At 37.6% G+C, this 24,550-nt stretch overlaps 1 protein-coding gene across 11 annotated transcripts in view; it reads right to left on the bottom strand.

Annotated features, from left to right (window-relative positions):
• XRN1 (5'-3' exoribonuclease 1) overlaps nt 1-24,550 on the bottom strand; it is a 132,090-nt gene that overhangs the window by 48,171 nt on the left and 59,369 nt on the right. For 10 of the 11 annotated variants that reach the window (XM_008266277.4, XM_002716565.5, XM_008266278.4 and 7 more), the window contains 9 exons: nt 22,172-22,275; nt 17,976-18,107; nt 12,255-12,417; nt 9,819-9,932; nt 7,134-7,232; nt 4,685-4,800; nt 4,024-4,170; nt 1,472-1,561; nt 848-983 (listed from right to left, as the gene is read on the bottom strand). In XM_008266277.4, the coding sequence (XP_008264499.2) occupies nt 848-983; nt 1,472-1,561; nt 4,024-4,170; nt 4,685-4,800; nt 7,134-7,232; nt 9,819-9,932; nt 12,255-12,417; nt 17,976-18,107; nt 22,172-22,275 (1,101 nt within the window). Of the gene's footprint in view, nt 1-847; nt 984-1,471; nt 1,562-4,023; nt 4,171-4,684; nt 4,801-4,867; nt 5,010-7,133; nt 7,233-9,818; nt 9,933-12,254; nt 12,418-17,975; nt 18,108-22,171; nt 22,276-24,550 lie in introns of those variants that run through there. The other variant, XR_007924531.2, reaches the window with a different exon arrangement.

Raw genomic sequence — 24,550 nt, 5'->3', positions numbered from 1 at the left:
TATTGTAGCATAGCAGGTTAAGCAACTCAGGCATCCCGTGTCATAGTATTGGTTTGAGTCCCAGCTGCTCTGTTTCTGATTCAATTCCCTGCTAATGTGTCTGGGAAAGCAGAGCAATTCCCTGCCACCCATGCGGGATACCAGGATGGAGTTCTAAGCTCCTGGCTTCAGGATGGCCTAGCCTGGGATGTGCTGTAGTGGGTAAAGCTGCCGCCTGCCACACTGGCATTCTATATGGGTGCCAGTTTGAATTCTGGCTGCTCCACCTCTGATCCAGCTCCCTGCTAATAATGTGCCTGGGAAAGCAGTGGAAGATGGCCAAAGTGCTTGGGCCCCTGAACCCACATGGGAGACCTGGAAGAAGCTCTTGGCTTCTGGCTTCGGATTGACCAGCTCGGGTTGCTGCAGCCATCTGGGGCATGAACCAGCATATGTAAGATCTCTCTCATTCTCTCTAACTCTGGCTTTTCAAATAAAAAAAAATCTTAAAAAGAAAAGCGTGTTCTAGACCAGGAAGGAACAGGGGACTAATCTTTTTTTCCCAATAATAAACTTTCTATTGTGACAAGGATCACAAAATATTCTTAAAATTAGGAACACTACAAAGATATAAATTTAAATATCTTGATTTATATATTTAAGTATATTTATATTTATTCAGATAAACTTATTCATGGCTGTTGGGAATGGTTAGAATAGCCTAAGTTATAGAATTATTTGACATTAATTAGAATCAACTGAATGTATGTTTTATTTGTTTGAAACAGAAATGAGCTATTTGTAACATTAACCTATAATTTATTTAACTTCAAATCTCATTAATAATCTTGCCTGCAAAAGTTAGTACCTTGCACTTTTCAACTTCTTCCTCAATTTTCTCAACAATTGCTGCATCCAGAATTTGTAAATCACATGAAGAACGAGACAAAGTACTGACAGGATGTCCTTTTAGCCAAGTTGTAATTTCCTGGACTTTCTCAGCACTGCAGTAAAAACAATAATTTTTTCACATTGATTAAAACTTTTATAGGGCTTATATAAAAGATTTAACAAAAACTTTCTAAGGGCTGTGAATTTTGACATCAGATTTTATAATTAGTAATTAGTCACTAAACACATATAATTTTTACCTCTTAGCAATAAGAAATCACAAAAAATTAGTTCAAAATCACTGGTATCTAAAATAAATTTTTTATTAAGCTCTAAAAAGCAAAAACGAAACAAGACACATCCCAAAAAAGTAGTAAAAGAAATTTTTAAAAACTGTAAAACTTTTTTAGTTTTTCATGCATTACCCAGGAACTGTTCCTTCTCTTTCCCTCCCTCAATCATCCTCTTCCACCTTCCACCAAAACCCCTCTCTCCCCTCTTTCAATCACAGGCTTAAAAATATTTTTGATAAACTAGATAAACTTTCATCAGAATCACTGAGTTAAACCATGAGACAATTTATACCACAAATCTAGCTTACCCATTCTCATTTTCTCCAGGCCAAATGTCATCTTCATAGAATACATCCTCTTGGCTATTTTTGGCTATATAACTAAATAGTTCTGGAGCTCTAGTCAAGCAAACAAACAAAAATATTATTTTTAAAAACACATGGTTAACTTCACATAAACTTCCAATGAGATATTTTGGATCTTAAAGAATCCATATACATCGAGGATTAATTAGTATCAAAAGGGATATTATCAATAAAGGCTAAAGACTCAAAAATTTGAAAACCGTGGTATTCCTTGACCCTCAAAAATATTCCCATTTTCTGAGGGAGAGATGGTTTAATTCAAAAATTTAAAGAATTTCAATTATGACTTTAATTCCTCTTTTATTACAATAACTGGTTATAAATGCACAAAAGTTATACAGGTTAATTTTTTAATTTTCATAACAAAGCTAGGGCACTCTTTAAATACAGAAAATTAAAACATATATTCCTCTAAACTATAGTTCTTTCCAAATAGTGGAAGACTTTCAGGTATGTATATGAGATTGAAGATTTCTTATCCTTTGTCCCTCCTCAGCCCACTAAAATGACAGTGAAGTACAACAAAGGTCATAGACCTAGAAAGATAGATGAAGACAGAAGCAGAGTATCTTATGGCATATATGAGTTAACAGAATTTTAGAAGTTGGATCCTGGATTAATATTAACTTATCTGACAACCAAGAATAAGCTAAATCCTAAAGCACTAGTAGCCAAAAAGCAAGTTGATTTGAACTACAGAACTTTGTAATGAAGTGATACCCTGAGGGTAAGGACTCCATTTTATATAGATGAGGCTCCACCTTGAAAAAATCATCCCCCACCGTGAGACTATGGTCTAAAACTAAGACAATAACAGCACACCACAATTTGCTTGGCAGAACACAGAAATCCCCTAGCCTGACTGCTCAAGCTTAAAACAGATAGGCTGCACCTGGACTAATGTCAAGATTGTAGTTTGTTTAGGTCTCGTATATGATTTAGGTCAGTATTCAGGATGGCTCTTCAGACTTGGCCTGAAATGGGGCAATCAGGTTCACTGGGCCTTTACACCTTCTTGTAGATGAGGTACTTGTTCTGGGGTTATTGTGGGAAGGGAATGTAACTTTAGTTGAGGCAGTTCTCATCATCCAGGCAATTCCTGAAGAGGGCTCACAGCTGAGAGCTGTCAGAGAGCAGTACACCTGCTACCGGGAGACTATGTCTTTCAGTATTGAAGGGATATCTAGGAGTCTATCAGTGTCATTTAGATAATGAGAACCCTTCCTCTGGTTAATTTCCAAAATATTGTTAGTTTTGTTTCTTACTTCTATTCCTGAAGGAAGAGGCTGGCACCTCTCTGGGAATATCAAAGAGAAAAGATACACATGCAGGTAGTGATTTTAGATCCTCTTTAGCAATAGCAAAGTGCTGATAGGCCATCCCATGTGCACTAACTTTCCAATTAGCATTTCAGTATCCCATTCTCAAATATAATTGGACTTGCAGAATCATTAGAGAAGTGAAAGTAAGTCTTAAACATGAAAGGAGCCCAAACAAAAGAGGAAACAAAGAATTGGAAGAAATCAGAACATATAAAGAAAAAAATCTTGACTCACTATATATACAGAAATGAAAAGAAGACATTCCATTCACTATAAGAACAAGATGCTTAAAAAAAAAAACAGCCAAAGAATAAGGATACAAGGATACATTTTAAGGAATTAAAAATTATTATATGCAACATAAGTAAAAACAGCAAAAGATGAAGAAATTTACCACAGAGTATAACAAAAGTATAATAATATAGGAAATGGTTCAGATGACATAAGAAAAATTAAGAAGCTTGATCCAGAGGGTCTAAGATCTAACTAATAAAAGTCCCAGAAAGGGAAAACAGAAAAAATGGTGAGGAGGGAATTACCAAAGATATAATACAAGAATGTTCCTAAGAAAGGAAGGGTATCAGTTACAAGCGTGAAGCACTCAATAGCAGAAAGAAATAAAAATGATCCCAAGGCACACACAAACAGCACTGGCAAGGGGAATATCCTAAAAAGATTTCAGAAAATGAAAACCGATCACTTACAAAGATTCAAAATCACAACGGCAAAAGATTTACCAACAGCAATAGTGGAAGACGTTGGAGTAATGTTTTCAAAATTTCTGGCAGAAAATAATCTCCAATACAGGATTCTATACCCAGGCAGGCTCAATAATTCAAGCTCAGTAACCTAGAGTTGTTAAGACTCAGGAAAATCCACTCTGCCAAGAGCTATTTTGTTTATTCATACTAGCCCTCTTAGTACTAAAACAGGTATGCAAAGTAGTAATTAGTGATATAAAGTTGAGGTCAATTCTCATCATGTGTTTTCTTTTTGATAATATAGTATGAAATTTTTCTACTTTAATTTAGTTAATAGCTGTGATGTTCCATGTATGTATATGTCACATTTTACTAAAGAAAATATTTTCCTCTAAAACTGGTATCTGTAAGGCAAAATAAAGAGCACATTCCCAGATTCTGGACACCTCGTAGGATCTTTCTAGGCACTTACCTCTCTAAGTATTCTGCAAGAAGTTGTTCTGCTGCAGATGAATACATCCATTCACTTCCAACTTTCTTAGTATATCCAGGGACCTCCTCATTCTTTTTGTTGAATTTGAGATTCAAACCCACATTTGCTTTATGGTCTCCATGAGGGCTGAATTTAAACCATATACACAACACACACACACACACACACACACACACATTTTAAAATGTTATTGAAATAAAATGTTTTGCTTTTAATTCTTAGAAAATTTCAATTTTGATTACTCTGTATTTTAGTTATTATGGTTATTTCTAAAGTAGTATAACTGAAAAACTAGAGGAAAGCCTCAAAACCTGAGTTAAAGCATGTAAATAAATTATGCAATTATAAAGGAAAATGAAGTAACAAAATGCAAGGAAATATATTATTGAGGTTCACACACACCCTCTGATACCTTTTTTCAAGGTTCATTTTGTTAGCTGCTAAAAATAAGAACTGTCTTTCCAACCACCTATAACATGTGCCATTCAATTGAAAGATCACCATTAGAGGAATTTATGTACAATTTTAAAAGAAATTCAGAGCACTTAATAAGAGAAAAGAAATACTGAAAAATTAAGCATTTAATCTTTAGCATTTAATTTTTCTGCCACTTAAGTAAATTTCTCTAACATAAACTTACTTTCTCCTAGATCCTCTTCCAATAAAAATACTTCCTGTAAACCTTGAAACAAGGTATCCACTCACTCCAAGGCGACTGGCCAACACATATCCTGGGTTGTACTTTATAGAATATTTCTTTAAATATAAAAACAAAAAAGTCAATTATGGAAATAAAAGTTTACATTAAACGTTATTTCTTTACCTTTAAAATCTGGAGATAATCAAGACATCACTAACATTGGATTGTGGCAATATAAGGATTCTCATTTAGATCCATTTCCCCTTTTTTTTGAAAGAATCTGTAGGCAGAATTTTTCTGCTCCTCTCTCTTTCTCCTTAAAGGACTGAATTCCCAATGATAGATGAAAGGGGGAGGAAATATAGAGTTTGTAAAACTGTCTCAAGAAATAAACTCTACTATAAGTACTAAATGGCAAACTCCAAGGCAAGATTTTTTTCCTACTGATTGTCATATTACTAGTGGGCCTAGCAAAGTTCCTCAAAAATTATTACACTGAATTAAAACATGTCATCAAAATTGCTGCTATTGAGCAAAAATAAGTGTTTCTTTTTAAATTGTCCTTCATATATGGACATAAATATTCCATTCCCCTAATATTTACTATTATATGGAAGTAACAAGTACATATATGTTCATAATTAATACAGTCAATAAAATGCAAACTTAATTTGTGTACTCAAAGGAGAAACTGTGAAAGTTGTTAAATTAAAAAAAGGTATATCAGATCATAATTTTTAACCAGGAAGTACACAACTCACAAATTCAGTACCATTAACTCTTAAAATAATATATAAAAAACCACATACTTAGTTAATATTCTTATATTCATATTAATTATAGGTATAATTTACATTTAAATATGAATACATTTATATTTTATTGTCAACAAAATAAATTTCCAGAGCTTGGCAAGGAATTAAATCAACCACCACTAACACTGATTTTTATCTAAAATGCCCCCTGAATGGATAAGTTTATTGGTGGTCTGGAAGATAATGTTAATATGTTAGTAAAGAATATATTTTTCCTCAACAAAAACATCAGAATTAGCAATAAGTTAACAAATATCAAGTATGCTTTCCAGAATAGATCAGAAAATTGATGATAATATTTCTTAATCTGGTGTAGTACCACTTTTCTAACATGGAAATTTGAAGGGGCACATTCAGTTACAATAACTGGCACGGGCTACTAGTACATCATACCCAGGAGCCAAAGATTCCAACTGTCTTGCCATATGCAGGACAGTCCTATTTAATATACAATTACACTGCCTGAAATACCACTGTATTCCTTTCAAGAACTATTAGATTATGCTATAACTAAAAATCAAATGAAATCATCACATATATGCTACAAAGTATTAGATAGCTGAGAACATTTGGGTAGACATAGGAGGTGCTTTGATTCAAAGTTAAAAAAGGTATCTCTGTATACCAGACAAGGCACACCAATCAACACTGTACACTCTAAGTGGGCAGGTTCATCTGCAGTTCACTTGCTCCCAAAACCAACATCCACTTCTTCATCTAGTTTTCTGACTAGGCTGTCTAAATTCTTTCTCCAATGGAGACCTGATGATAAGATTTTAGGGATGTGTTTGCCTTCAGTACATAAAGTTTCTTGATAGGAAACAATGCCTAATGTCTGAAATTCATTTCAGAGGATGTAATATTTTAGACATCACCCTTAGGAAAAAAATAAAAGCATGAGGTAAGCAGCACTAGCTAGTTGATTGTAAATAAATAAAAACAAAACCAAAAACAACTAAGTAAAACCATGTGGGAGACCCAGAATGAGTTCTAGCTCCTAGCTTCAGCCTGATCCAGCGCTGGTTCTAATGGGCATTTCAGGAATAAAAGAGGGCATGAAAGATCTATATTTCAAATACAATAAAAATAATAATTAAAAAAATACAATAAATGATGGACCTCAGAAACTTTCTTCCATCTAACAGGGAGAAGAAAGGTTATTGAATATTTTTAAAGAAAAAGCTCTGAAAAAACAAACTGAACTTAAAGGCAGTTTCCCAATAATATCCAGAGTTCAGAGTGTTCATTTTCAGCTACGTTAAACAACCTTTGCAGAAAGGTCATTTGTCACTCTTAACCAGAAAGCAAGATTTGAATTATCATAAAAGGTTTAAGCACCTAAATCTATTCCCAGAGGGTATGTTAATCAATGTACTTCTTGAAAGCTTGAGCACAATAATCCGTAATAACTATTATGGACTAATAATGGAATTTCAGTATTTTTCACCCTAACCACTTACATGAAGTTCTGATCACAGATTCTGCATTTAGTTTAAAATAATAATATACACAATTATGAGGGAATCTGTATTAACTGAAATATCTGAAATAAATTCAAAGGTGGTTGCAAAAAGATCCTTCTAATATTTAAAAATTTTATTTATTTTAAATGAAACACCAACTACTGTACTTACATGCTGGTTTTGTATTAAAGCATCAAGATTGGGTTCACATGGAATGCTGAAAACCACACGAATCCTACCTTCTGTAATCACATCACTTGAATCCTGAACCTTGGAGAGGGAAACAAAAAATCATGGTATGTGTTAGTCTCTCACTATATTTCATTAATTTTCTACCTATTGAAAAGTATTATTTCTGAAATACAGTATGCCAGTCAAGATGAGTAGTGGAAATTCTCTTGGAATTTACATGTGGATGTAGTAATACTGTAAACAGTCATGGTATCCTTGCTTTAATAGTTTTTCATCATTCTTTAATTCTTCTTATTTTCATATAATTTCAAAGTACAAAAATGTTACAAAAATAAAAACAGTACAAAGAACACCTGAAAACATTTATCCAGATTCACTTATTGCTAACTTTGTAAAGCTGAAGGCTTTAACATTTGTGTACTCTGTGTGTATTTACATTGGGGATATATTACATATCAAGTTGCTTATCTCTAAATATTCAGTGTATATTTCCTAAGGATATTTTATTATATGACCAAAATATAGTTATTAAGTATATAAATTTACATTGATACAATACTTTTATTGATATAATACTTTTATCTAGGCTTCTGCCTATATTTCAATTTTGTCATTGGCCTAATAATGTCATTGATAAAACTTTTTCTTGCTCTGCTGCAGGAGTCAGGCTAGAACTAGATAGTCAATTTAGTCGTTAGATATTAGATACTGCATTTAATAGTCTTTAATTTGGAATATACCCAGAACCTGTCTTTGTTTTTTTACAATAGTGTCATTTTGAGAAATACAATTCATCCTTCACTTTAGATCTTATCTTTAAACAGCAACAATGACAACTTCTCATTTTGAGTTTGTGTGATGCTTCCTTATAATTATGTTAAGGTTATGCATCCTCAGACAGAATATTCCATAGGTGATGTGTCCTTCTCAGGGTATCACATCTGTAGGTATGTAAATTAATTTCACTTGTGCTTCACTGTTACACCAACTTTTATCTTACCAACAAGATGCGGCTCAATTTCCTCACTGCATAATTACAGTCTTTTTGTTTTTGTTTTTGTTGCTGCCCTTGCAGCTAACATATACACTTTTTTAAAAAAGATTTATTTATTTTATTTTATTCAAAAGGCAGAATTACACAGAGATCTTCCATCTGCTGGTTCACTCTCCAAATGGCCGCAACAGCTGAAGCTGAGCCAGGCCAAGCCCAGAGCCAGGATCTTCTTCCAAGTCTCCCACACCAGGGTAGGAGCACTTGTGTTATTTTCTGCTGCTTTCCCAGGTGCATTAGCAAGGAGATAGGTTGGAAGAGGAGCAACTGGGAATTGAACCGGCACCCATATGGGATGCCAGTGCTGCAGCAGTGCTACAGGTGGTGGCTTAACCTGCTACGACACAGTCCAGACCCTGCCTTGAAGCTAATAAATAGTCTGTGGGTAGACACTGTAGCCATGTAAATATCCTGTTTCTGTTTAAAAGTTTCCCCTAGATTTATTTCCAATGATGATTCTTATCTGATTCAATCTTTATCAACGTGGTTGCAAATGGTTTTCTAACTCCAGACCTCTCTAAACATTTACACTATAAATAAGAGGCCCCCTTCCTTATTTATTTATCTTTTTAATCACTATGGAATTATGGATTCCTCTTTTCCCTCAGTGGTTTACAATTCATCACTGAACTTACTTATTTTGGCACTTAAAATTATCTGAAATCTAGCCAGTGGAGGAGCCCCTTTAACTGGATTCCTGTGTTTACATCATAAATTTCCATCATTCTCCAAGGAACTCTGTTCCTCTTAGCAGGGCATGGTACTAGAGATTGAGATCTCTAGTCACATGTGTCATATGTGTTCACTGCTACTAGGGTGTATCTTTGCTTCTTCCTCTTTTGAGCAAACAGAACTAGAAAATACTTGCATACATGGATATATATGCACACATATGAGTGGTCTTCAAAAAGTTTGCATAAAATGTATAACATGAAAAAATAATGAATGGATTTCCAATTTTTTTTTCTGCACCAAAATACACTTATCTTTTGAGTTTTTCATAAACTCTATGAAGTCCTTTGTATGTATATACACACACACATATACATGTGTCTATCTATATACATATGTATTTTACAAATCCACTAATAGTTTCAAATTTGTCCTCACAGGTTCTTTGTTTCCCCCATTCCATATCTGTATGTATGTTTTCCATATAGGAATGGGATTTCCTCAAAACATCAAGACAGTTGCAATTTATTTTAGTCCTGTAATATAAACTAGTTTCAGAATTGCTTTAGCTATACTAAAACAGTAAAACTTATTAAAAAAGAGATCAGGATTTGAATTTCTTTTTCACTGCCTGACCCTAATCTCAAGAATAAAGATACATAAGGGAGCTTCATAAAGTTCATGAAAAGGTAGAACTAAAAAAATAATTTTGGTTAAAAAATAGAACTCCATGTATTTTTTTTTTACAATACACATTTCCACAAACTTTTTGAAATATCCTCATATAATCAAATATCGTCCCTGTTAAGTTGCATGAATGGGCTTTTTTCTTATTTTTTTCTTTCAATATTATATTTTATTTTACACCTAAATGAAGAAAAGTTAAATAATCATATTAATTTGAAACCAGAAAAAATTTTGTAGTAATTACAGAAACTAACTTCTCCAGTGCAGCCATAATAGGGGGTTCCCAGCATAAAGACCATACTTCTAGGAGGAAACAAATCATCCAATGTTTTGATACTGGAGAAACGGGAGTCAAAAGCTCGGATGTCCTGTGTAAAATGAAACAGAAAAGTAAATCATCATAGTCAAAATATCTATAAATTGTACAAGTTTTTTCTCCTATGGTTGTTATGTCTATGTTGTCTACAAAAAGTTAAATGCAAATATTTTCCATACAATAATACCAGCATATAAAATTTATTAACAGGTTATATGTCAGACACTCTTCTAGGTACTTTACACATTTATGTAATTCATTTAATTCCCAAGACAATCTCCTATGGCAGAACCCATTATCAGCTTCCCTTTACGGATGAAGAAATGAGGGCAGAGAAGGGCAGTGACTCCTGTCTAAGGCTACAAAACTAAAAAGGCACTTTGGCAGTCTGTGCTCTAGTCACTTCAACTATACGGTACCCACAAATTACAGGATCACAACACACAGTGTTCTAAGAACACTTCCTCCCAAGGCCCTGGCCATGGATGCCTGAAGCTGAGCATAGTACTGAACTATATTTTTCCTATACATTCAAATCCATGATAAAGTTTAATTTATAAATAAGGCACAATAAGAGATTAATGACAATTAAAAACAATGTTAATGATATACTGTAATATGAACATGGTCCTTCTCTTTCTCTCCTGTAATCATCCTTTTGGTAATGATGTGAGATGATATAATAATTCGAGATGTGAGATGATATAATAAGTGAGATGGTGTAAGATGTGAGATGTGAAATGATATAATAATGCCTATATAATGATACGAATAAATACTTATCAAACCTGTGGCTGTAACTTTTGCAGTATGAAGTACAGCAGCAAAACTAGCATGGATTTCTTTTCCCTTCCACACAATTTCAGAGTGCAGATTTGTTCTTGCAGTGGATCCTTTTTTTTTTTTTTTTTGATAGGCAGAGTGGACAGTGAGAGAGAGAGAGAAAGGTCTTCCTTTGCCATTGGTTCACCCTCCAATGGCCGCCGCGGCCAGCACGCTGCGGCCGGCACACCGCGCTGATCCGATGGCAGGAGCCAAGTGCTTCTCCTGGTCTCCCGTGGGGTGCAGGGCCCAAGTACTTGGGCCATCCTCCACTGCACTCCCTGGCCATAGCAGAGAGCTGGCCTGAAAGAGGGGCAACTTGGACAGAATCCAGCACTCTGACCGGGACTAGAACCTGGTGTGCCGGCGCCGCAAGGCGGAGGATTAGCCTAGTGAGCCGCGGCGCCAGCTTGCAGTGGATCTTAGCAACTTCAGGATATGATTTTTTAACATTTCCTTATTAGGTTGAGAATTTTCACTTTTTTAACTTAAAAGAAGCATGTCACAGCTTATCTTTGCTCTATCTGAATTGCCAGCATCATTATTCTTACCCTTATGTAAAATAAAAGTAAGTTGAAAACAAGCACTGCAATACCATGATGGTAAATCTGAGTAACGAGATGGTCATTAAGTTACAATGTGCAGGCATGGGTACTCTAGACAGAGGTATGATTCTCATCCCGGGCAGTATGGCGTAAGATTTTACCACACTACTCAGAATGGTGCACAATTTACAACACATTAATTGTTTACTTCTGGCATTTTCCATTTAATATTTCTGGGCTGCAGTTAAGCATGAGTAACTGAAAGCAAAGCCTCAGATAAGGGGGGATTACTGTACTTTTGTCTCCTTGCCAAATCTGAAATTATAAACACAAAAGAAAATGGCTTCATGTTTATTAGTTCACTTAAGGTAAACATTTTTGAAGGATAAAAATAAAAATGTAAGAGTGTAAGTTAATACATTTTTTTAGAGGTTAAGTCCTTAAAAAAATTGACAAGTTCTCTAAATGTATATATAGTGAGTATTTGAACATGTAATATATTTCATAAAGGCTAAGGTACTTCAAAAACTATGTAGTATTTTAAAAAAATACTAAGGTATTTCAAAAGCACTGCTAAATTATTTTTCATTTATAAATAAATATTCATGATAGTATTTTCCCAATGTAATATGTAATAGTATACATTAAGATAGAACTGAGGGGTTGGCGCTGTGGCATAGTAGGTTAAGCATCCACTTGTGGCACCAGCATCTCAAATCAAGTCCCAGCTTCTCTACTTCTGAGCCAGCTCTCTGCTGATGGCCTGCGAAAGCAGTAGAAGATGGCCTAGGGGCCTGGGTCCCTGCATTCACATGGGATACCTGGAAGAAGCTCCTGGCTCCTGGCTCCAGATCAGACCAGCTCCACTGTTGTGGCGACTTGTGGAGTAAACCAGCAGATGGATGACCTTTCTTTCTGTCTCTCCCTCTCTCTGTACTAGACCTCTCTAATTATAAATAAATCTTTAAAAAAATATAAAATTGAGACTCAAATTGATGCAGTCTTACCTTGACAATAGTTTGATAAACAAAAGGAAGAACTTGTTTTGACCATTGTTTTTCTAGACGAACTTCACCATTTTGATTTATTTGATATTTACGACCCGTGAGTAACTGAGCATACACAACTGCAGATGTTTCATTTATTATTATTCCTTTTCTTCTCAAGTAGCTAAAAGAAATATAAATATGTATATGTTTTTATTCTAGGGTGAAAATCATCCTGCAGACTATGAACTAAAAATTAAATGTTTAGATAAACTTCAAATAAATAATGCTGGTAGTTGTAGGTACCATACTTAAGACTTTTTATGTTATTTACTTTAAAAATTTGTGGAGACTTCCCCCACTGAGAACTCACAAAGCTGTAAGAAACTCCTGTGTTTCACAGCCATCAAGATGGCTATAATTTTAAAAAGTGGTGGGTGGTGGTAGGGAGGAAGAGACAACAAATGTGTTTGATGTGGAGAAATTAGAACACTGTATATTGCTGGTTAGAATGTCAAACCATGCAACCATTATGATAGTCTGGCAATTCTTCAAAAGGATAAACATAGAGTTACCATATGACCCAGCAATTCTACTTCTAGATATTTACCTCCTACCCCAAAAATTGAAAACAGGTATGCAAACAAATACGGACATGTAAATGTTTATATAGCCCCAAAGCTCTTCAGTAAAAAGCCCTCAACTCAAATGGTAACTAGTTGAATAGACAAACAAAAGATGGTATATCCACACAATAGAATACTGTTGAGCTATGAAAAGGAATAAGCACTGACACATAATACAGTGTATATGAAATTCAAATACATGCTAAGTGAAAGAGGCCAGATGCAAAAGTTCATGTTGTATGATTCTATTTATATGAAATATCAGAATAGGCAAATCCAGAGATAGCAAGCTAATCAGATTAGGCCCTTTTGATGGGCCTTTTCAATCTCAAACCAGGAGCTGCAAACTATGGCCTGGGGCCAAATACAGAATGCCTCCAGTTCTTTTATTTACTTATTTTCATTTGTTTGTAAGGCAGAGAGATAAGAGTGAGTGGCCATCTCTTACTTTATTCCTCAAATGCTAGCAATGGCCAGGGTTGGGCCAGGCTAACGCTGGGAGCTGAGAATGCAATCCAGGTCCTCCCATGTGAGTGGTAGGAACCCAGTAAGTAAAGCCATCACAGTTGCCTCCCAGGGTCTGCACTGGCAGGAAGCTGAAGTCATGAGCTGAGGCTGGGAATCAAATACAGGTACTCCTAGGGGATTCAGGCATTTTAACCACTAGGTTAAAGGACCACTCTGCTTTAAGTTTTATTGAAAAAAGTCACCTTTTACTTACTGTTTATGGCTGCTTTTGTGCTATAACGGCAGAGCTGAATAGTTGTGACAGATACTGAGAAGTCTCCAAAGCCTAAAATATTTTGGATCTGGACTTTGTTTTGTTTTTGACAGGCAAAGTTAGACAGTGAGAGAGAGAGAGAGAGACAGAGAGAAAGGTCTTCCTTCCATTGGTTCACCCCCCAAATGGCCGCTGCGGTCGGCGCGCTGCACCGATTCGAAGCCAGGAGCCAGGTGCTTCCTCCTGGTCTCCCATGTAGGTGCAGGGCCCAGGCACTTGGGCCATCCTCCACTGCACTCCCGGGCCACAGCAGAGAGCTGGACTGGAAGAGGAGCAACCGGGACAGAATCCAGCGCCCCAAACAGGACTAGAACCTGGGGTGCCGGCGCCGCAGGTAGAGGATTAGCCTAGTGAGCCATGGCACCGGCCATGGATCTGGACTTTTAAAAAGATGTCTGCCAATCCCTTCATCTAGGGGATATGATCTTATTTCTTTTCTATTTTTACTTTGTAGAAATCTTCCTAAATAGATATGGGGTATCTGACAATATTTCTTTTCTTTTTCTTTCTTTTTCTTTTTTTTTTTTTTTTTTTGACAGGCAGAGTGGACAGTGAGAGAGAGGGACAGAGAGAAAGGTCTTCCTTTGCCGTTGGTTTACCTCCAGTGGCTGCTGCAGCTGGCGCACCGCACCAATCCGAAGCCAGGAGCCAGGTGCTTCCTCCTTGTCTCCCATGTGGGTGCAGGGCCCAAGCACTTGGGCCATCCTCCACTGCACTCCCGGGCCATAGCAGAGAGCTGGCCTGGAAGAGGAGCGACCGGGACAGAATCCAGCACCCCAACTGGGACTAGAACCTGGGGTGCTGGTGCCGCAGGCGGAGGATTAGCCTATTGAGCCGTGGTGCCAGCCTGACAATATTTCTTAAAAAAATTATTTATCTGAGAGGCAGAGAGAGACACAGACAGAGTTCCCATCAGCTGATTCATTCCTCAAATGTCTCAAATGCCTGGTGTTGGGACAGGTTGAACCAGGAGCCAAGAACTCAATCTGGGTCTTCCACATGTGAGCAAAGAACTCATTACTTGAGCCATCATGGCTGCCTTTCAGAATCTGTACTGGCAGGAAGCTAGAATCAGGAAATTGAGCCAGGAATTGAACCTGTACTCGGACATGAGATGTGGACACCTTAATGGCTATGCTAAATGTCTGTCCCAAATTCTGGCTACACTTTTTTTCAGCTCTTTGTGCTTTTGTACTATTTACTGAGAGTATCCTCAGCATGATCTTTTTGCTCACTGATTTCAGTATGCCCAGATGACTAGTGAACTCATTATTATAATCATATTTAATTTGTTTCAAACAAATGAGAATCATATATACAAGTTACAATATGCACAATTATATAACATATTTTCATAGTCATTTATACATATATGTGTGTATATATATTTAAAAAATTGTTTGATGAGCTTCCATCCTCCAGGTCATTTCCCAAATGTCTGCAAAGGCCAGGGTTGGGCCAGGCTGAATCTGAGAGTCAGGAATCTAATCCAGAGAGCTGCGATGCAAGCACTTGAGCAATCATCCTCTGCTTCCCAGGGTTTGCATGAGCAGGGAGCTGGGACTTAACCCTTTTCCCTTTCTTACTTCATCTTTTTCAATATCTGCTGCTATTCCTTTCTCTGAATCATTTTCAAGGAATTTATTTTTTTCAATCAAGAGTCTTGACTAAACTTTCACTCAACAAAAATTACTGAGTGCCTAGGGTACTAGTCAAGAAATGAGAATAAACTGGTGACAAAAACAAGTATGGGGGCCGGCGCGGTGGCACAGTGGATTAATCCTCCACCTGTGGTACCAGCATCCCACATGGGTGCCATTTCTAGTCCCGGCTGCTCCTCTTCCAATCCAGCTCTCTGCTGTGGCCTGTGAAAGCAGCAGAAGATGGCCCGGGTCCTTGGGTCCCAGCACCCACATGAAGGACCTGGAAGAAGCTCCTGGCTCCTGGCTTTGGATTGGCGCAGCTCCGGCCATTGCAGCCATTTGGGGAGTGAACCAACGGACGGAAGACCTTTCTCTCTGTCTCTCCCTCTCACTGTTTGTAACTCTACCTCTCAAATAAATAAATAAAATCTTTAAAAAGAAACAAAAAACAAGTATGTTCCAGGGCTGGTGTTTTGGCACAGCATGTTAAACCGCTGCCTGTGACACTGCCATCCCATATGAGTGCCAGTTCTAGTCCTTGTTGCTCTGCTTGTGATCCAGCTCTCTGTTAATGCACCTGAGAAGGCAGTGAAGATGGCCCAAGTGCTTGAGCCACTGCCACCTACATGGGAGAACTGGATGGAGTTCCAGGCTCCTGGCTTCAGCCTGGCCTAGCCCCGGACATTGCGTCCATTTGGAGAGTGAACCAGCAGACGTCTCTGTCTCTCTCTCTTTCTATAACTCATCTGCTGGTTCACTCCCCAAATGGCTGCAATGGCAGGAGGTGAGCCAATCCAAAGCCAGGAGCCAGGAGCTTCTTCTGGGTCTCCCACGCAGGTGCAGAGGCCCAAGGACTTGGGCCATCTTCTGCTTTCCCAGGCCATAGCAGAGAGCTGGATTGGAAGAGGAGCAGCTGGGACTCAAATTGGCACCCAAATGGGATGCCGGTGCTGGGATACAGGTGGAGGATTAACCTACTGTGCCACAGTGCTGGCCACAGTAACTCTGCTTTTCAAATTAATACATTTTCAAAACAAACAAAACAAAAAAACAAGGTATGTTCCCTATCTTCATGGAGCATACTTATAAAAGAAAGAGGTATTAAATCATACAAATAAGTTTAATTTTTTTTTTTAGATTTTATTTATTTGAAAGACACGGTTACAGAGAGAGGTAGACAGAGAGAGAGAGAGAGAGAGAGTGTCCCTCTGCTAGTTCACTCCCCAAATGGCCTCAACAGTCAGAGCTGAGCCGATCCAAAGGCAGGATCCAGGAGCCTCCACCGGATCTCTAATTTGGGCGCAGGGACTCAGCTGTTTGAGCCATCCTAGGCACTGTCTCCCAGCATAAAGGAAGGTGGAATCAGGAATGGAGCCAAGAAATGAATTCCGGAACTCTGACATGGGATGTGGGTGTCCCAAGTAGCATTACCCACTGGGCTAAAGGCCTGCACCTTTAGTGTGATTTTATTTATATGGCATAAAAGAAAATTCAGAATGTGAGTTATGAAAGGAATATCTTATTTATATTATTGAAAGGCAAAAATACATTGTACCTCCATCTCTTGGGAGCTATGTTATTTTCTATGCTGGATGGTTTTTCATGGTCTTTATACATTTTCCCTGTTTTATCATCTTTGAAAAAGAATATTATGGCCTGGTATTAGTTCCAAAATTATAGAAGAGTCTCTCTGAATTCTTCAAAAGCTTTCAGTGCATGTGATTATAGTTTAAACAGAGAGGCTGATGGAGGTACATTTATACCACCATTTCATGTACCACTACTGGTCTCTATTTTTCTGTTTTGGTACTTGGATACAGAAGGACAGGTACTGTCAGGGTGAGATCACAGGATACAAAGCACTCTGGTGACCTTCATAATTAGCTTCTAATGAGAACCCACCCTAGTGTGGTTGTTGGATGTTTACCCTGTATGTTTCTATACTCAGAGGTATACAGAGTTGGGTAGAGAAGGACCAAGGGGAGTGGACAAGGGGAGAGGATGAGGAACAAAAGGTCTTCATATTTTCTTCATTACTTACATGTAGCCAAAAAATTCAATGGCCTTATGCCTAATAAAAATAACTTTGAAGTTTAAGTAACATACTAAATGTTATTCTTAATAATATTAAGTGATCATGTCATTCTATTTTTTTTTCTGCACTTCATGAATTATTTTAGTGACAAACTGGACAAGGTTGGGGCTGGTAATGTGGCGTAGCAGGTAAAGCTGCCATCTGCCTCAATGGCACCCCATATGGGCACTACCAATTCATGTCCCAGCTGTTCTACTTCTGATCCAGCTCCCTGCTACTGGCCTGGGAAAAGTAGTGGAAGATGGCCTAAGCATTGAGACCCGGATGAAACCCCTGGCTTCGGCCTGGCCCAGCCCTGGCCATTGCAGCCATTTAGGGAATGAACCAGTGGATGAAAGATCTCTCTCTCCCTCTGTTTGTAACTTTTAAAAAATGAATAAATCAATCATAAAAAACCAAAACAACCAACTGGATAATTTGACTTCTGGTAACTAGACACTATTTTAAACTAGAACTCATTATTATATTTAGAATATGGGATGAAGATGCAGTCAATATGCAGAGTAAGCACTATGGTAAATTGAAAATTAGTAAGAGGATGAATACATTAAAATAGATCCTAGTTCTATGACATTAAATACTTTTCATGATACTCACTGTTCTGAAATTCCTTGTACTTCTTTTGCCCAGTTAGATTGTTCTTTATCCCCAAGATGGACCACTTTAGACGGTGGGGCAGTTCTTCCCAAATAAAGTTTCTGCATTCCTGGAGGTTCTTCCAAGTAAAACCTTAGAAATTAAAATAAAAACTATATAACCCAAAACTTACGGTTTAACATAGAGTTTTAACAGCAGTATTTTTAAAAATGAAAACATTTCTATATGAGGTAACAAAAAGAAAGAGAGAAAGAGAGAGAGAGAGGAATGAGCAAGCCTCCTTTTGAGAACTGTAATATAGGGCTGGCGCTGTGGAATAGTGTGCTAAGCCTCTGCTGGAGGCTCCAGAATCCCATATGGGTGCTGAGTCATGTCCTGGCTTGCTCCTCTTCTGATCCAGCTCTCTGCTATGGCCTGGGAAAGCAGTAGAAGATGGCCCAAGTCCTTGGGCCCCTACACCTGTGTGGGAGTCCTGGAAGAAGCTCTTGGCTCCTGGCTATGGATCGGTACCAGCAGTTGCAGCCACTTGGGGAGTGAACCAGTGGATGGAAGGGATGGAAGACCTTTCTCCTTGTCTCTCCCTCTCTCTGTAACTTTATTTTTTTTAATTTATTTTATTTTATTTTATTTTTTGTGGACAGGCAGAGTGGACAGTGAGAGAGAGAGACAGAGAGAAAGGTCTTCCTTTGCCATTGGTTCACCCCGCAATGGCCACTGCGGCCAGTGTGCTGCGGCCGGCGCACTGCGCTGATCCAAAGCCAGGAGCCAGGTGCTTCTCCTGGTCTCCCATGAGGGTGCAGGGCCCAAGCACTTGGGCCATCCTCCACTGCACTCCTGGGCCACAGCAGAGAGCTGGACTGGAAGAGGAGCAAACAGGACAGAATCCGGCGCCCCGACCGGGACTAGAAGCCGGTGTGCCGGCGCCGCAAGGTGGAGGATTAGCCTAGTGAGCCGCGCCGGCCTCTCTGTAACTTTACCTCTCAAATAAATAAATAAACAAAATCTCAAAAAAAAAGAAAAAAAAGAAAAAAAAAAGCACAGGGCCGGCATTGTGGCATTATGAATAAAGCTGCCACCTGCAATGCTGGCAGCCCATATGGGCGCTGTTTTAAGTCCAGCTGCTCCATTTCCAATCCAGCTCTCTGCTGTGGCCTGGGAAAGCAGTAGAGGATGGCCTGGGTCCTTGGGTCTCTGTACCGGCTTGGGAGACTCAGAAGAAGCTCTTGGCTCCTGGCTTCAGAACTGCACAGCTCCAGCCATTGCAGCAATTTGGTGAGTGAACCAGCAGATGGAAGACCTCTCTTTCTGCCTCTCTGTAAATCTGCCTTTCAAATAAATAAATAAATCTTCAAAAAAAAAAAAAAAAAGGTACTGTAATATAAACCATAGACCAAGGACTTGCAAGGGATTTCAATAGAATTGAGGCTGATAATGTGGCAGAGCAGGTTAAGCCACCGCCTGCAGTGTTGGCATCCCATATGGGTGCCAGTTTGAGTCCCAGCTGCTCTGCTTCCCATCCAGCTCCCTGGTAATGTGCCTGGGAAGGCAGTGGAGGAAGGCCCAAGTGCTTGGGCCCCTGCACCCACGTGATAAGCCTGGATGAAGCTCCTGGTTCCTGGCTTTGGTCTGGCTGTTGTGGCCATTTAGGGAGTGAACCAGTGGATGGAAGACTTCTCCCTTTCTGCCTCTGCCTTTCCTTCTCTGCAACTCTACCTTTCAAATAAATAAATAAATAAATAAGAATTTCAATAGGAAATTAAAAGTAAATTATTTTTTTCTTTAAGAAACTATGTAACAAAAAGCAAGCATATTGAAGAATTAAAAATACTTAAAAGTTTAATACAAAGTACATATTTTTGTCAAAAATGTTTCATCTGAATCAAATCAACCACTAGATCTAATTTCTAAGTTATGGGATATATGTGAGATAAAAGACCAAGCTAAATGACACTACGAGGCCGGCGCTGCAGCTCGATAGGCTAATCTTCCACCTTGCGGCACCAGCACACCGGGTTCTAGTCCCGGTCGGTGCGCCGGATTCTGTCCCAGGTGCCCCTTTTCCAGGCCAGCTCTCTGCTGTGGCCCGGGAGTGCAGTGGAGGATGGCCCAAGTGCTTGGGCCCTGCACCCTCATGGGAGACCAGGAGAAGCACCTGGCTCCTGGCTTTGGATCAGCGCGATGTGCCGGCCGCAGTGCGCCAGCCGTGGCGGCCATTGGAGGGTGAACCAACGGCAAAAGGAAGACCTTTCTGTCTCTCTCTCTCACTATCCACTCTGCCTGTCAAAAACAAACAAACAAACAAACAAAAACAAACTAAATGACACTATGAGCAACAATAGTTAAACTGACAATTCTACAAAATAACTAGCAGGACTCATCAAAAATAAAAGGCCAAAAAGTAAGCTCAGTAAGGTTGTAGGATATAAATCAACAAATAAAAAATAAATGTGTTTCTATGTCCTAACTTGGGAATCATATTTAAAACACAACTACCATTTATAGTTGCTCCAAGAAAAATAAATACTTAGGTATAAATCTAGAAAACATGTATATGAACTGTATGATGCAAAAAAAAAAAAAACCACTGATGAAAGAAATAAAAGATTTAAATAAACAGCAACATAACTGTGTTCATGGTTTAGAAGATAATATAGTAGAGATGTCAAACCTCAAATTAGTTTATAGGCTTCATATAATTTCTATCAAAATCCCTTCCACATTTTTCATAGACATATCCTAAAATTTATATAAGGTCTTTTGCATAAATGATGCCAGAGCAACTGAATACTCCTAGGCAAATATATGAAACCTGATTTAAATGTCATGCTTTATATAAAAATCAATTCAAAATGGATTACTGATTTACTGTACAAGGAGATAAACTATAAAACTTTTCCCAAAAAATGAGACAATGAGGATCTATGGCTATGTGTATTTTTAGACCTGATACCAAAGGCATAAAGAAAAAATCTGATAAAACTGGACTTCATCAAAAAAGTAGGTGAACAGCATTTTGATGATTAAAAAATATTCCTCAGGATTGTTACAGAAAAGTAGATACCAACAAAGGGAAAAAAACAAACTGGCATTGATTTCTTTCTCATCAACAATATTCAAGAAGAGATGTATGTGAGCTAAGGAAAAAGGATTATTCCTCTAAAATTCTAAATTCATGTGTGAAGAAAACCGGGGGGAACGGGAAAGATATTTTAGACATGCAGTAACTCAGAAAACATAACACCCACCCATTTTTTCTGAAAAAAATTACTTCAGAATATTCTTGCCACATGGAAAGTAACAAAAGAACAAGAAATCAGGAAGACAAGGTTTACACAAAATAATGGTAAAAAATAACAAATAAAAGCTTAAATAACTATTCTTGATAAAATGATTCTGAACTTGAATAAAATGTGAATAAATTATTCTTAAAGTTAAAACATGTATTTTAAAAACATTATTACTTAAATGAAGCATAAGAGGAACATGGTAAAGGTAAGGTCTTATATGCTATCAATTATTCTCAAAAGAGAATTATATTTGCTTAATTATATTTACATTAATAATGTAATGATAACAACTGCTAAGGAAAGAATTAGGATATAAAACTTCCAAGGGGTAGTGCTGTGGCGTAGCGGGTAAAGCTGCCATCTGCAATGCTTGCATCCCATATGGGTGCTGGTTCGAGTCTTGGCTGCTCCACTTCCAATCCAGCTCTTTGCTATGGCCTGAGAAAGCAGTAGAGGATGGCCCAGGTCCTTAGGCCTCTGCACCTGCATGGGAGACCAGGAAGAAGCTCCTGGCTCCTGGCTTTGGATTGGTGTAGCTAGAGCAGTTGCAGCCATTTGGGGAGTGAACCAGCGGATGGAAGACACCTCTCTCTCTCTCTCTCTCTGGCTTTCAAATAAATAAAGAAATCTTAAAAACAAACAAACAAACAAACAAAAAACCTTGCAAGCTATTAAGAGGATAAGAAGGGAAAATGAAAGCAAAACACAACATATGCATCTAAAATATCTCAAAGGATTTACAATAAACTCTCAATACTGACATTACTTTGAATGGTGTGATTAAAGACTTATTTCACTGCGGTGGTAAATGTTCTCAGAATAATTTTATCAGTGAAAAAAAATGAATCAATAAAAGCCATAAAAGCAAATAACTGTAAGTTTAAAAATGATAAACCAAATTTTACTTACTTAGTTTCTCCATCTGATACAGCCACAACTCTAGCTTCTTCAAGGTGAGGCCAATTAACAAAGACAGACTTTCCAAGTACAGATGAAGCTACATTTTCTATACTCTTAAATTAAAAGCAGAAAAGTTCATTCATGCATTAGGTCCAAGAGAAAACTTTACACAGGCAACATTTTTCAATCTCCAATTAATTTTTTAATTTGTTAAGTGATCAAGTTGGAGTAGTTTTTACAAAATTCTATCCAGTTGTAAAATTTCATGATTCTACTAATTAGACTCATATCTTTATTTTTCTCATGTTAACTAAGAAAAGTGAGGAGAAAAAGAAATGTCTAGAAAAGGGCTATTCATCATTTCTCAAGAAATAGATATTTAAAACAGAATGTAAGAAATATAATTTAATTTCAATTTGTGCTAAATATAATGGAAAAAAGAATAGTAGATTTAAAATCAGGAGACTAAGGTCCAAATTTAGGTTCTCTCTCTTTTCAGTCATAATAATCTTGGGCAAATCATCCATCTTAAATAATTCTCAGTTTTCTTTTGTGAGAAGAAATGATGTCTACCTTACAATGCTGGGGATCAAAGAAAATAATAAACACAAAATGTTTTACAAACTGAAAAATTCTGTACAAATATTCTGTACAAAATTTCTTAAAGTTTTAGTTTTAAACTATATTTAGGCCGGTGCAGCGGCTCACTAGGCTAATCCTCCGCCTTGCAGTGCTGGCACACTGGGTTCTAGTCCCGGTCGGGGCGCCAGATTCTGTCCCGGTTGCCCCTCTTCCAGGCCAGCTCTCTGCTGTGGCCCAGGAGTGCAGTGGAGGATGGCCCAAGTGCTTGGGCCCTGCACCCCATGGGAGACCAGGAGAAGTACCTGGCTCCTGCCATCGGATCAGCGCGGTGCGCCGGCCGCAGCGTACCAGCCATGGCGGCCATTGGAGGGTGAACCAACGGCAAAGGAAGACCTTTCTCTCTGTCTCTCTCTCTCTCTCACTGTCCACTCTGTCTGTCAAAAATAAATAAATAAATAAACTATATTTAAGATGTATTATCCAATTTATACATATAGATAGACAACAATTTGGTAGTAGAAACTAAAGTTTAAATACAAATTTTCATTTATTTTTTATTATCCTTAGTCATTATTAACAATCATTTCTTTAACAATTAAAGATTACTTTTGACTTTTGAGTAATTACTTATTTTTCTATTCAGACATTTCTTATTGTGAACTTACAAAACAGAAAAACTATTTTGACAAATAAACAAGTTATCAATAGAACAAGCTTCCCTTTTCATTATATACGTCTATATCTGATTTAATTCTTGTACCCTTTTCTTCAGTTTTTGTTGAAAAGTTGTCTCCTTTCCTAGGTTAAACCTTTATTTATGCCTGGAAAAACTCCCTTATTACTTCACATGGGGTCTAGTTTTCAAAACAGCCTTTTCCTCTTCAGTGGCTTTTAGATCTCCTTTCTCCTCCAATTAGTGTTATCTCCTGTCTTTTACATGGATCTTGCTTGATGATTTCCTCCTTCTCTACTTCCAGTTATTATTTGTTTCTAGCTCTCTTTTCAAAGAAAACTTGACCAATCACTTATACCTGCTATCATTATTCCCTCTCTCCTAGTTCTGGCCTTGTCCTTAGGGCTTGGGACTTCTGCTTGCACCAGTTTACTGGAACAGAATTCTCAATGGCCAAAACTGATACTCTATAGCACAGATTCACAGATCTTATTTTAGTTTTTATTTTTCCTGCAAAAATTGTGCAGCATACAGCCTTTCTCCATGCTTTTGTGATACTACTTGGCAATCATTCTTTCTTACTTTTCTGTCACTGTGTCACTTTTACTAGCATTATTTTGAAACTACGCACACTTTAGTGTATTTTCTTTAGGAAAATGAGCCACAAGGCTCCATTCACCAGTTCTCAATTTTATTTTGTATAGACCTACCTCCCTTGAAGCTCTAGCTCTAAGTATCTAATGGTTTATTAAAAGCCTCTATAAACTTTTTTCTCCTGAACCACTGAACACAAAAAATGATCCATTTTCTCAATTATGTATGATGGTATGTAATTAGTACTATTCTAAATGCACAAAAGATACACTAATTTATTACATATAAAGAATGATTTAGAGAACTGGGGCTCATATCTCTTGTAGAAAATTGGGTGAGAAAGGCTAGAGGTACACCTCCTGTTAAATATCCCATTACCACCTTAAATTTCTATTATATTTATCATTAATCTTCCTAAATCAGCAACTTTCTTCTTTTCCCTTTTCTAGTCCAGTACAATGTAATTATCTTTAACTAGCTTGGGTATTTCAGTCATATTTACTATTTTGTTCCTCTTTTAATTACCCATATTTGAACAT

The sequence above is a fragment of the Oryctolagus cuniculus genome, chromosome 4, assembly GCF_964237555.1.
Source record: "Oryctolagus cuniculus chromosome 4, mOryCun1.1, whole genome shotgun sequence".
Classification (NCBI taxonomy): domain Eukaryota; kingdom Metazoa; phylum Chordata; class Mammalia; order Lagomorpha; family Leporidae; genus Oryctolagus; species Oryctolagus cuniculus.
The sequence above is the reverse complement of the archived record's forward strand: the minus strand, read 5'-3'. Positions and strand labels throughout refer to the sequence as shown.